General features: G+C 40.8%; 1 protein-coding gene across 2 annotated transcripts in view; it reads left to right on the top strand.

The window, feature by feature from the left end:
- Positions 1-1,197: 1,197 nt before the first annotated feature.
- oprm1 (opioid receptor, mu 1) overlaps positions 1,198-13,294 on the top strand; it is a 36,121-nt gene continuing 24,024 nt past the window's right edge. For both annotated transcript variants that reach the window (XM_042502754.1, XM_042502756.1), the window contains exon 1: positions 1,198-1,646. In XM_042502754.1, coding sequence (XP_042358688.1) covers positions 1,375-1,646 — 272 coding nt within the window. In that variant the 5' untranslated portion in view covers positions 1,198-1,374. The remainder of the gene's footprint in view (positions 1,647-13,294) is intronic.

The following is a 13,294-nucleotide window of genomic DNA, read 5'->3' on the forward strand; positions in this document are numbered from 1 at the left end:
AAGAGGGGAATAAAATATGAAAAATTTGAAAGGTGGAAATATAGGAAAGGATAGAGACAGGAATAAAAATGTAAAAGGGATGAACATAGATGAGAGAAAGGGGGTAAGAAGGGAGTGGAGAAGAAAGGATGCAAGAAAGGGGAGAGGATGTAGGAAGCAAGCAAGAGAGGAGAAAAGGAAGGAAACAGAGGGGATGAACAAAGAAGGAAGTAAAGAGAGAAGGGAAGGAAATAAGGAGAGAGCACAAGAACAGAATTAAACATCGGAGGAAAGAAAGAAGGAAGGAGTGAACAATAAAAGGTGGAGAAAGGAGGGAGAAAGGACACTAAAAGAGGAAAGGGTGATAAGACAAGGGGGGGGTAATCAGTGAGGAAAGAAAGATACAAGGAAGATAGGAAGAGAGGGGAGAAGGAAGAGAAAAGGAAGGAAACAGAAGTGATGAGGGGAGTGGTTGATAGGAGTATTGCAAAGAGAGACAGAAAGGGGAGAAAGAGAAGAACAAGAAGTGAATAAAATATGTAATAAAGGCAAAAACATTCTGCAGCAGCCCGGGTTTGAGTTCGGCCTGTGGCCCTTTGCTGCATGTCATCCCACCTTCTCTCTCCCACCTTCATGTCAATCTCAGGCTGTCCTACCAATAAAGGGAAAATGCCCCCAAAAATAATCTTTTAAAAAAGGGAGTGTACAATATGTGGAAGTTAAGGAGAGGATGGCAGAGGAAGGAAACATACAAGAGATACAATGGATGGAAGGTAGAAAGCTAGGAAGGAAGAAGGAAAGGAAGGAAACAGAGAATAAGTAGTGGATGAAAGAAAGGGATAAAGGAAAGAACGAGAGGAACAAGAAAGTAATCTAAGATGGGAGGGAGTGAACAAATAAAGGAGGGAGAAAGAAAACAATAATATGAAGGGATGGTGCAAGAAAGGTCGAAAGGATGGCAGGTAGGAAGCAAGCAAAAGATGAGAAAATGAAGGCTGAAGCGGAAGGAAAGAAGCAAGGAAATAAAAGGAATGAAAAAATGATGGAATAAAGAAATGAGCGCGGAGGAAGGAAAGGAAGTGTAAGGACAGGAAGGGAGAAAAAGGGAGCGAAGTAACTCATTTTCACGTCGTCGCTTCTGCTCCGTGCGGGGTGGGGGGGTGGGGGGTGTTCGTTGGTAAACTGGGTCTCGCGCAGCCTGGTGTTAACCCTCATCACACGCGGCCACCTTCTTCAACACAGTGACATACACCGGCGGTCCGTCCAGTGCCGGAAACGCAGCGCATCTCCAGCGTGAAACAACAACAAGCACCAAGCGGGGCATCTCAGCCACCGAGTCCGCCGACGGGCACCGGAGGAGGCGAGAGAGCAGCACCTCAGCGCGAACACCGAGCGATGACCATGGAGAGCGCAGACAACGGCTCGGACGCGAATTACGGGAGCCCCGTGCTTTACAACAGCAGCGGCAGCTTCTGTGGGAACTTCACCGATAGTAACAACACCACGAGCTTCACGGAGGTGTCGTGCCACGGGGAGCGCGGACTGACCGGCAGCCTGTACGACGACACCAACCCGGTGATCATCGCGATTGTGATCACCGCTCTCTACTCCATAGTGTGCGTGGTGGGGCTGGTTGGAAACGTGCTGGTCATGTATATCATAGTAAGGTAAGACAGTAAAAACACTGATGTGTCTTGATGTTTTCTCAACTGTGTTGCGCACAATGAAACCCTTTTCAAACAAATCTTAAAGTGAGAGAGGGCTTTATAGCAACCTGTTGCTGTGTTAACCATGCTGCACGTAAAGGTGTGTGTGTGTGTGTGTTTATAAGAGCCGTGTGAGTCCATGTGAATGTTGACAGTGCTGCCAGCTCAGCTGCGGTTCGTGCGTAAAATCCCTCCAACCGCGCAGCAGGTTCCCTCCAGCAGCGCGCAAAAGCGAGCCCAGCAAGGATGGAGAGGGGAGTTTATTACTATTATTATTATTATTATTATTATTTTTACAGCCAATATCCATAATATCAGAGGGTGTGTTGTATATACAGACACACATCACATTCGCTCTCTCTCCACCTTTTTCATCCAAAATGCCATTACCAAACTAGAAACAGATGCTGCACATCACTCCCATGTGAGTGCTAAACAAAACCATTATGCACCGTGATTCTGTCAGATGCTGCTGTTGTCATGTGCACAATGGCTTCAGTGTTTCCTTGTTCATGGCTGTGCTTCTTCTACCTTTTATGTTATTGGATGAGAGGCCTTAAATCAACTCTGGCATTTTACATGAAAGATGAGTATAATGTTGAGTATTATTGAGCTCAAAAGACTTGCATGTTCCAGTATTTCTCCAATTGCTTAACCATATTTAATTCTTGACAAACAACTTAATAAATGACCCAAAACAATAGCAAGAATTTTGTAAAAACAAAAAAAATGCCAAATGTTTGCATTTTATGTGACATATCTTGCTTAATGCTACTTAAGTTTCTCTTCATGTTTTCAAATGAAAAAAAAAAAAAAATCAGGTTTCAGTGGTTTGAAAGGCTGTGAAAGGCATCTTAACGCAGAACAGGATCCAGGTCTTAAATGGTTAATCTAGGCCTCTCTCATGCAGAATCTCTTCACTTAACTAACATCTTATTAATTGATCATTAAAACTTTGTATAAAACAAATGTTTTGAGATCTCATCACAGGAGGAGCTTTTATTCTCTTTAATAACCTGTCACAAGGAATAAGCAATGATGACCCGTGGTGCCAAATGAAATCTTCTAACTTTCTTTTTACTTTTAAAAACCAACTGACTAAATGTTCCTGCATGGAGAAATGCTGTAACTCAGTATTAGGAAGGTCTTACAAGCTGGTTATTTTCAGTTATCTCACACTGATATTGATATTAACACTTAAAGGAATAAAGCAGTGTATAATTACATCAGAAACCACTGGGATGGATTTCACATACAGGTGGTGCCTTCAATAAAACTTGAAAATCAGACATTTATGTTGATTAAATGCTCCCCTGCTGATGCAATGTCAGCCCCGATGAGCCTCTTTCAGGTTTAAAAAGTCAGCAGATATATGAGGCAGGTAGAGGAGGAGAATGAGGACAAAACAGGTGAGAAATGAACCTAGAAAGAAGCTGTACGTGAGTGGAAGCTTGAGGGGTGAGAGATTGATGGTGAGTCACGAGAAAGCTGAGGAGGATGGAGATAAAGCTAAAAGGGGTCTACGATCGTTTCTCCACCTCGTGATTACCCACTTTGTGGGTCTGATAGAATCAGTGAAGAGCGGCCCAGTGGAGGGTTTTCTGTGCTGAAGTTGCAAGATGGCCACTTAAATGGCTTTAGAATTGAAACAACACCATTTTATTAGATAAATTAGAGTGTTAAAAGAAGAGTAGACTCCTTTATTTTGATTTACCTCCCTATTACTACTATAATATATTACTATTACTTTGTTACACCATATAATTCTCCTCAGTTTTCCAAAGTTTCTTGGGCAGATGCAGCGTCAAACGAATGCTCATTTGCCAGAGTGCACACATCAACCCCTCCAGTCTGAGTGCTTCCCCAAATAGTTCTGTTTTGCTAAAGAATGCATGCATCTCTGCCACCATGTTTTCTACCCCAAATTATTCACAGTAGATCTACCCCTTGGGCCACAGGTGGAAAGAGTATGGTGTAATGTTTTACCCAATGAAAGTAACATTAGTTGTGTTAAAATGTGCTCAAATATGTATTATTATATATGTATATCAAATATGTGAGTAAACATTACTGTGTTACATTTTTAAAAGGGATGGTAAGCTATGTGATGATGATGTTATATGAAAGAATGTTATATTAATGAACACTTAAAAATCATTCAAAATAACCCAGTCACTCACCTGGCAGAGCGGGCGATGACCTTGCCACAGCAGTGAGGAGTTTTCAATTCCAACCTTTGGCTCTTTGCTGCATGTCATTCCCTCTTTCTGTTCCGCTTTCACGCTGAACCTTTCCTATAAAAAAAGGCATAAAAAAAACAAAAGATCTTAAAATAGGAAAAGAAAATAAAGTACATTAACATGTAAAGTGTACAGACTAGTGTGACAATGCTGGGATCACAGTGTTTTGGAGTTTGAACTAAGCAGCAACCTCTGGGGCTAAAAAAAACTGCAGTTCCTTTAATGGCCACTTGAGGCTGGCTCCAAAAATGAGTCAACGCCCACAGATGCCTATGTTAAAATACCCAAATTAATAACAGAAATAATCATGCTAAAAGTTTCATACAGAAAATGGTTGTGGTCTGTAAAGCTACTCTCCCTGTTCATGACAGCTCTTTTATAACTCACCTGTTTAAGTAACAGGCTGCCACAGTTTATCAGTGAAATGCACCCCTTGCTCCGCATCTCAACCCTTTTGTCCAAATATGGTCACTTTTGGCCTTGAAAATCCTAAATTTTGGTAACTCCATTACCAATACCAGCACAAATGTATAAACTATATGAACTCAACAGCCCAAAAACACGCACATAAAATCAAAAAGAGAGACTGCACTGCACCGGATGAATGACTTCTTAACATGGACTGTAAATAAAGATCGACGACATGACAGTGCCCCCCAAGTGTAACGTTTTAATCTCAAACACCCTCTGGTGTCTGACTGCAGTACAGGTCATGGAGCCCGCCCCTCCATGAGCAGGACATAGGCCAAACTAAAATCTCAAAGTACACGCCAAATGAAATTTTCCCAAAGATGGTTTCTGACCCTGAGGGTATTTCTTATCATCTGATGTTTTTTCAGCTGTTTGTTTTTATGATTCATTCGGTATTAATGAGTTATTAATTTATATAAAAAAAGGGGTATTTTCCACCATGATTGACAGCTGTGTGTGCCAATCCATGCAGTCACATTCAATGGAGCTGCTCACAATTGGTCGGATAGGTGTTTTTGCAGGAACTCCCCCACTATTAATATCGCTACTGCACAGAATTTGGCTCTCAATGACATCACCCTTGCAAGATGGCAATGCCCGTATCGCCGATATTTCAACCTCACTTAAGCATAGCGGGGTAAAGTGGGGATGTGTGTCTACCTTTATATACAGTCTATGCTTATTTAATACATCTTTAGTTGCCAGGGGGATTCTGTAGCGCCAAACTGTCTAAAGAGAGAATGGAAGCGTGCTAAGATACTCCTCGCTTTTTTCCTCTTACTTCCTTTAGAAAGTTGGCTTAAAGGCTTTTGTGGCTTGCTGACTATCTTACTTGCCCTAGACACAATCCTAGAAAGTTTGCTCTTACCTGTACAGCTTAGGTGACCACCAAGGAATGTGAAAAGTTAAAACACTCTCAATCATAGTTTTATACACTAATTCTCAAATCTGCTGACTAACACCCAAACCACAAAGTTTCCTGAGAAGGTAGAGTCACTGTGAGCATCTCTTTAAAACATACTCTGTATTTCCAGTGAAGCTCACCTGCGAGTCAAGAACTGCGCCAAGATGTTTAAAGTTGGTCACAGTTTTTGTTTTGTGCAAATAGGCAGTTCTTTAGTCTTGACCACATTAATTTCGAACTAACTGATGCTGCATCATGCTTGAGGAGCCTTAGCGTAGGCCACATGGGCAGCTTCACCTACAACAACTAAGGCTGCAGAATGTGTCTCCTTATGGAAATGTTATGGGTCGATGAGTGCGTTTGGCAGTACCGCTGTACTGCCCTCTTGCAGAAAAACTGACGGCTAATTATTGTCTGCTGCAGTTGAAAAGGCTCCTCTTTTTTTTTCTATTGTCACATGCTTTATTATCATTTTTCATGTGATGATTAAAAGCACTTATTTCAAAGAACATACGTGAGAAACAATGATGTAACAGTAAAGACAGTAAATGTTTTTTTTTTTCTTTCACCCCTGCCACTGCCATAGCAACAAACGTGGAAAAAGAAAGGGGAGTACCTGGCAAACTGAAGAGAAATCACCTTCTGAAGTATAAGTTATGCACCAGCATCATTTTAAGGGTGGGATGCAAGCCTTTCTGCACATGTCTGGCAAGAGTTGAAGAGTATTTATGATGTATGAGTTGGTACACAAGCTCGCATTATGTATTCCAAAGTAGTTTGTCCACAAAGCAGATGAGAGATGTAAGGGCATGACTTGAGCTTTAGCTTTCTTGTCCTTGGCTGTTTTTCAACCATTGCCTTCTATCAAAAGCAGTGAAACAAAACTGACTCAAGCAGCATTGTGTGTGCAGGCATGCGTGGTTGTGAACAAGAAAAGTTTTGTGGATTTCGACTAAATGAGACTATAAGAAAATTGGGAGGAAGGTAAAGGATGTGTCTCATTCCTCTGAGAACTGCAATCCCTCAAAGTCATTAACATTCATCAACCTCTTTGTCTTTCTTTGCTCCGCCCGTCTTTTGGTCTCTTCTCTCTCTGCTGGCAGATTGAGAATGAAGAGCCATTTAGCTAATGACACACAGAGGATATTTACCGTTAAATGGAAATGTAGTCTTTAACCATTTGTCCCCACTTTATTGTCATGGCCTTGGATGCATTTTTGCTAGATTAAATAGAGACAGCGAGGGGATGAGAGATGTTTTCCCCCTCACTGTCTGTGTACTGATAACCTAAAAGCCATAAAACATTTCTCCTTCACTCTTTATCTCCGTGTCCTTTCGCTGTCTCCGTGTCCCTCGTCTGTATGCCCCACACTCACATCCGCAAACTTCTTGTGAGCAAACAATCGCAACCAGAGATCTGCACGCTCAATCGGAAAAATCAATTGCGGTTGAACAGCAGACCGCAAGGTTCCACAAGGAATACGCTGCCAGTGCAGAGTGCTTTCCTGTTACCATGGAAACACTGGGAGGCGTTTTGAGCCTGGTGAGTGCAAAATGACTCCACCACCATCCAAAAGCCCTGCCTCCATCCAACATCCAGCTAGATCAACAGCTGTACCTGGCTGATCACATTCGGCAGCCAAAGCATTTCTGAAACTCTGGATTTTTAGGAGGCTTTTGAATATCTGTACCTGCTGAGCTGGATGCACCAAACTGCTGTTTCTTTGTAGTAGCACAACAAATACAACCATATATATTTTTGTTACCTCTCCACAAATTTTCCATGACCCTGCTCTCTGATGTCAAAGTTACTTTTTTGTGTCTCTGCTGTTTATGTGAGCGTTTGAACCCTTCACGCATGAAAAAAAGGTGTTATGATGAGAGTCAACACAATCTGCTTCACAAGACTAATGTCACTGAGCCTCGCTAACGTTTCTCTCTAATGGTTTTCTTTTGGTTCCCGCTGCCCGACATGACAAACAGTCTCAGGCTGAGTTTCAAACAACTAATCTGCAGCCCTTTGATATGATGTCAACAGCTGGGGTAATGCTCGACCACAATCCAGACGGCTTATAGCCTTTTCTCGAAATAATTTCCAGAGCTTGGATTAGTTGAAAGCAAACAATCTTTTTTCACAGCTTTCACAGCACATCTTAAAATAATAGTGACATACCCATATAGTACATTGAAAAGATATAGGTCGCTGTAATTGTTTCTAAAGCAATTTCCATGTAAGTGATAGGGAGACAAAATCGTCTCTGGCATTAATGAGTTCTAAAGTTCAGCTGAAGTTAACCGTCTGAGTTGGACAATCACTCTTTCTCTTCAGTACCAATTTCCGTTCAGCCACCACTCAGCAAGAAACTGTCCAGGGAAACACAAAGAGGCAAATGCATACTAAAAAGACTGCAACTTTGGTAGATAACATCTTGAAGAACCCTCATATAAACTTCAGCTGAACTTCAGAATACATCTTTACACAAAACCAGGACTTCAGATTTTGTCCCCAATCACTTTCATTGACATGCTGTTGGAAGGGCTTTCTTTTAAGGGGTACTTTGAATTTTAACAAACTTTGCATTATAATAACAGGGCAGTATGTGTTCCTGAATTGTACTTTCTCATTTCTGCCAATATGGACACAATCACTGACCATCTTTCCAGCAGCAAAATGCTTAAGGCCAGTATGGAAAGGAGGAACAATAACAGCAAACAAAAAGCCACTCCTTTCTATGTAGAGGCATGTCAGTATATTGTTTTACAATAAACCCATAAACCTAGTCTTTTGCAACACAAAAGGTCTGTATTTTTAGGATGCACTGCATTTGAATTCCTAGAATGTTTTACACATTGCAATTAACAGGAGGTGTGTGGGATTAAAGAGAATGGCTTCTCCCTAATTAACACAAATTAGTCACTAGGTGTGTAAAGTATTTTTTTAACCAAGAAAAAATGCATACAAGTCAAACCTCACTGACTCCATTTTCACTTTGATGACTTATGAATAGACTCTGGTTGCTTCAAAATGTCTTTCATGTGTATTCATGAATATCCTCATGCATAATGGATGCGAATTGTTCTCATTTCACTTTGAACACGTGGTCACTCACTCAATGTAGGAGCATCCAGCCTATGGATTTCTTTCAGGTATACACAGAAAAGCTGAACAAACAACAGACGTCGTGCTTCCAGCAGCCCTGAACCTCCGGATAACCATCTGTCTTTTGAGATGCATTCCTTTATGTGTGCACAGCACTTGGCGCATCCTTCTCTCACCTCTTCACAAGCATTGAACATTTGAGGTTGAGGGCTCTGACCTCAGCTTTTGAAGAGCTGCACAGCCCTGAATTTGCTGCCAATGACAAGTGGACAGCTCGATAATTTCCGCTTGCCTTTGGATTTAATGCTGCCATTACTTTGTTTGCTTTAAAGTAGTGACAAATTTACCCGGCACAAGTGTGTCAAGACAAATGTATTCAGGGCTGCAGCAATAATAAAAATATCAGCTGCTAATGAAGATTTATTGCTCGACTCGTGTGTTTACCAAAAAGCTGCCTGAATTTCAATGATCGCTACTATTATCAGAGATTGACAAGGTCGTTGGAAAAACACAGAAAGGAGGAAATACGGCATGCTGCTCTTTCTAAATTTGTGCATCTGCACACAGCAGGGTGGTACAGAGTTTAATTTCTTGTTAGCGAGACAATTATGAGTCGACAGATCTGAGAGGCAATTAGGCTATCCTTCCTGTGTGTGTGTGTGTGTGTGTGTGTGTGTGTGTGTGTGTGTGTGTGTGTGTGTATGTGTGTGTGTGTGTAATGAGCTTCTTAACATCACTGGACACTGCTGGAGACTCAGCAAAGTCTGATTGTTGAACTCAGGAAAAGGACTAAAGACATATAAAAGCCCCTGTCACATATGCACCGCAGACCCAGACATTACCCAGGAGTTCTGTTTGTAAGAACGCAAATGTCTGAATCAGTTTGATTGGACATTAAATGGACTTTACCTTGCCAGCTCCCTAGTGCGGAGAGCAGGTCCAGAGAATTCACAGTGAGAGTGTGGTTGTGTTGATGGCCTTTCGATCATGCAGTTTCCGTGACACTGGAAGAAAGAAAAACATCCGAAGGTTAGGGAAAAGGGTAATTTCCTAAAAGAAGGTAACAAAAATGTCTAAAGCTCAGTTCATATCAAAGTCACGCAACCAGATAAGTTGAAACATGCAACTACTTGCAACCTGCCGATCTGCAACATTCTAAAAACCTGCCAGTTTGCAGCAATGCAACTAGACGACACAGTTTACCATCTCATTAGCAACAACTCTTAGTATTACTATTCTGATTTTCAGCTTGTCCTGCTCATTTTACTCAGTGAGGATAGTGAGATGCTAGCTTCTCTGTAGGCTTGTGATGAAATAACAAAAACATCTGTCTGAGCTTCGGATGGACAATATTCATAATCAATATGCCAAAATGACTTAAATAACCAGCAGCGATTAATGAGTCAATGTGTTGTGATAAGATTAGAGATGCACGATATTGGATTTTTTGCTGATATCCGATATGCAGATATACAACAATTCATTTGGGCTTCTACTTAGGGTTGATGTTTTGTACTTGTTCACTTTGTCAATAAAAAAATCTATATATCGGTTTGTAAAATTGGCAGAAATCAATATGGTGACCCATTCTGATATTTCTTTTTAAAACCATTACGTGTTTATACTATTATCTATCCCTAGATAAGAATACATAAAGCGAGCAGCAGCAGTGACCCACAAAATGCCACAGGAAGCGAACCTGCCATGTGTGGTCAGTTTGACGTTCCCAGCTGACTTTGCTACAAGCAGATTGGCTGTTAAAACAGGTGACCCGCTTTACGTTCTGAAACCAGCTGCTGCCGATTTGACAAGCTGAGTCACAGGTGACAACATGAGCTGGTTTGAGTTCAGCTCAGACTGGCCAGTTCACACTTATTGCTTTGTTCATTGCATATTCGAAATAAACATTTCAATCAATCAATCAATCAGTTGAAACACTGCTGCAGCTTTTCTCTGCAGCGCTCTAAAATGGTTTCCTATCATTACGAATCTTTTGTATGAACTGGGCTTAACTGGATAGACTATATGACAGAATATAGTCTATCCAGTTAAGCCCAGTTCATATAAAGAACTGGGCTAAAGACCAATTCTGGAATCATCAAATTCAAGGAATGGCAAGATTTGTGACCAAATTACGAACCGGCTACGCAACTGTGGTGTTATTTTCCAGCGCCTCTCCTTGCCCGAACCATACAAAATACTTCCAGTTGGTGAGAACACTTCTAACTCAGAAAATCTCATGTTGCATGCTACATATGTGAAAGGAAAACTCAGCACAATGTCCTTACCTGATTCTATCATGACTCATTCATTAACAGTTACATGCATCTTTGGGAATTTGACAGACCTTGGCTTTGGAGACTGAAGAGATCTCAGAGAAAATCAAGAAGGTATTTATTGGAGGAATGTAGCCATAGTCTACTCCACACTGAGTAAGAGGCAGAATAGATGAGCGATGATTTACTGAAGAGGTGGGAACAAAAGAAAGTTTTTGCCTCTTTCTCTGCTTGATGATTGATGGATGCTTTTGGCTTTTTTCTGTCAATTACAAGGTGACTCACTCCCCTATCCCGATTCTGCTCTTTATTCTCTATGACATGTACAATTAAACATGTCCGTCTTCATCAAGGCTGGCATTTCAAAGCACCAGAGGGTATCGCAGATTTGTTCTCCAAATCAATTTGACGATGTTGTCACCCCCACCCCCCCAGCTGTATGAATCCTGCCGTACGTCTTTTTGTCTTTTCAAAAACAGGATTTTCCACAAGAATAGCTTACTGTTGCAACATGCCACGAATGAGCAAACAAAGCAAGCCAAAGAGGTCAAGTGATGACATCATCCCAGTTTGAAAGCTCGGGGGATACAGAAAAAAAACCCTTTTAGAAGATCTGTAGTACATAAAAAATGGTGTCCCTAAACAACAAGCTGATGGACTCATCTAGAGTTCCATGTTTCCATTACCAGCATCACAGAGGTTGGGCTGGGTTAGGCTTAAATTGGTTGCTTATTTATTTTTTTCATACTTCCGGAGAAGTATGAAAAAGGCCATTATGGAGAGAATCACAATGGGCAGCGACTGTCAAACACATGAGCAGAACACAATGCGTTGGTTGCTTATTATATGTGGCATGTGTGATTCAACTCTTCGTGATCTAGATAATCCCATTTGGAGGCTGTTTTGCAAACTACATTCAAGCATCTCTTAACAAGGTCAAGTTTTTTATTGTTGTGGTTTTCATTGTGAACTGAACAGCTGTATCCAAAAAAATAATTTACTGGCCTATTTAAAGAAATACAAAACTCCTACAAATAATTAGCACACACTTCTTAATAAGAAGTCTTTTCATGACAGTTACACATACTGTATATCATTTTCAGCTTTAACTGATTGTTTTGGATGTTTTAGCCTAGTTAATTACAAGCCACACACATTTCACATTCCTGCTGCCAATTTCCTACAGATTTGTTTGATTGATTTAATTATTTTATTTAAGTTATAGTCTGTATACATTTTTTTTTAAATGTAGCCACCTTGACATCACTCATAAGACTGTGGACTCCCATTTTGAAACCTTGAGTTTGACATGTTTTGCTGTCACCAGTCAGAAGTGACCCAAGGTACGAGCGGATATTGCTGTGGAGGAGTGCAACCCAATAACCAGAATAAAATGACATTGTATATTTTTGCAAACCACAGATATGTTACACTTGCATGTAATTATATCACAAATACATTGAAATTTTACTTTTTAGTATTGATGTGATTAACTTTTGGCTAGGTTTAGGAACAAGTCCCACTTTGTTATGAGAAGATCATGTTTTAGCTTAAAATACCTGTGTTTTGGGTAAAATCCCGGCTGGAATAAAGCAGCGGTGTCACTATCCTGGCAGGAAATGCAGCGATGTATTGGTAAAAGATGATCATGGCACAATCCCTGTGGGAAAAACAGCAACAGGTGATGAGAAAAAAATATTTCGGGACTACAAAGCCACATGACAAACAGCAACGTGTTTGTAAAAATTTAGCTATTTGTGGTTTGTAGAAACATGCAATGCCAACAATTTGTAAAAAATATGTGTGCTACAAAAACTGCAAATTAAAAAAGACCACAGAACCACACAGGTTGAAGGCTGCAGGTAAAGGGATACTTTGCCAGTTTTCAACCTGCCGTTTACCATAACAATATGGGTAACGTGTAAATGAACTATGTTAAACTTAAAGTCTACCCATTTCTCCCCCAGCAAAACACCACCGGATGACGCAAAATGTGTCATTCAGCTGGGCAAATTACAGGCTGTACATCCCTGACAGTAGTATAGAAATGCACCAAGAGACAGGCTGGTAGTAGTTGGTTTTCTACCTCATGAGGAAAAGTCGCAGCAGCAGTCCTTTTTCTCAGTTGTCTCTGGTCATATCGCACCAATTTCAATTAGCATTTTTCTACTGCATAGACATTCTATTTTTATGAAAAGACCATCTGTCAAGCAGTGAAATACTTCTTTAAAAATGTTACAGAGCACAGTTAAAAATGTGATGTTGTCTTTAATTACACTGTAAAGAAAGCCAGGAAGCTGCTACAGAAACATAAGAAGAGAAATGTGTTTGTGTCTGCTGATGTCTGGGAATGATTTGCGTCAGTTACCAGGCATTTTCTTTATTAGCCATGTGTGCGTATAAGAGATGGGTGTCTTGTAACAGTGACTTGGTTGTACATCTGCTGAGTTTCTACCCAATTTGAGCCTGTCTTTCTGTGTCCAAAGATTATTGATCTCCCTAAGTCAGTTTCAGTCAAGCCAATCAGGAGCGTTCAACGTGCCACCTCACTGCTGATGGATGTCTTTTTGAAATGCCTCAACACATTTTTCTTCGTGCATGATTTTGCGTGTAATTCT

This window comes from Plectropomus leopardus, chromosome 15 (assembly GCF_008729295.1).
Source record: "Plectropomus leopardus isolate mb chromosome 15, YSFRI_Pleo_2.0, whole genome shotgun sequence".
Lineage (NCBI taxonomy): Eukaryota > Metazoa > Chordata > Actinopteri > Perciformes > Serranidae > Plectropomus > Plectropomus leopardus.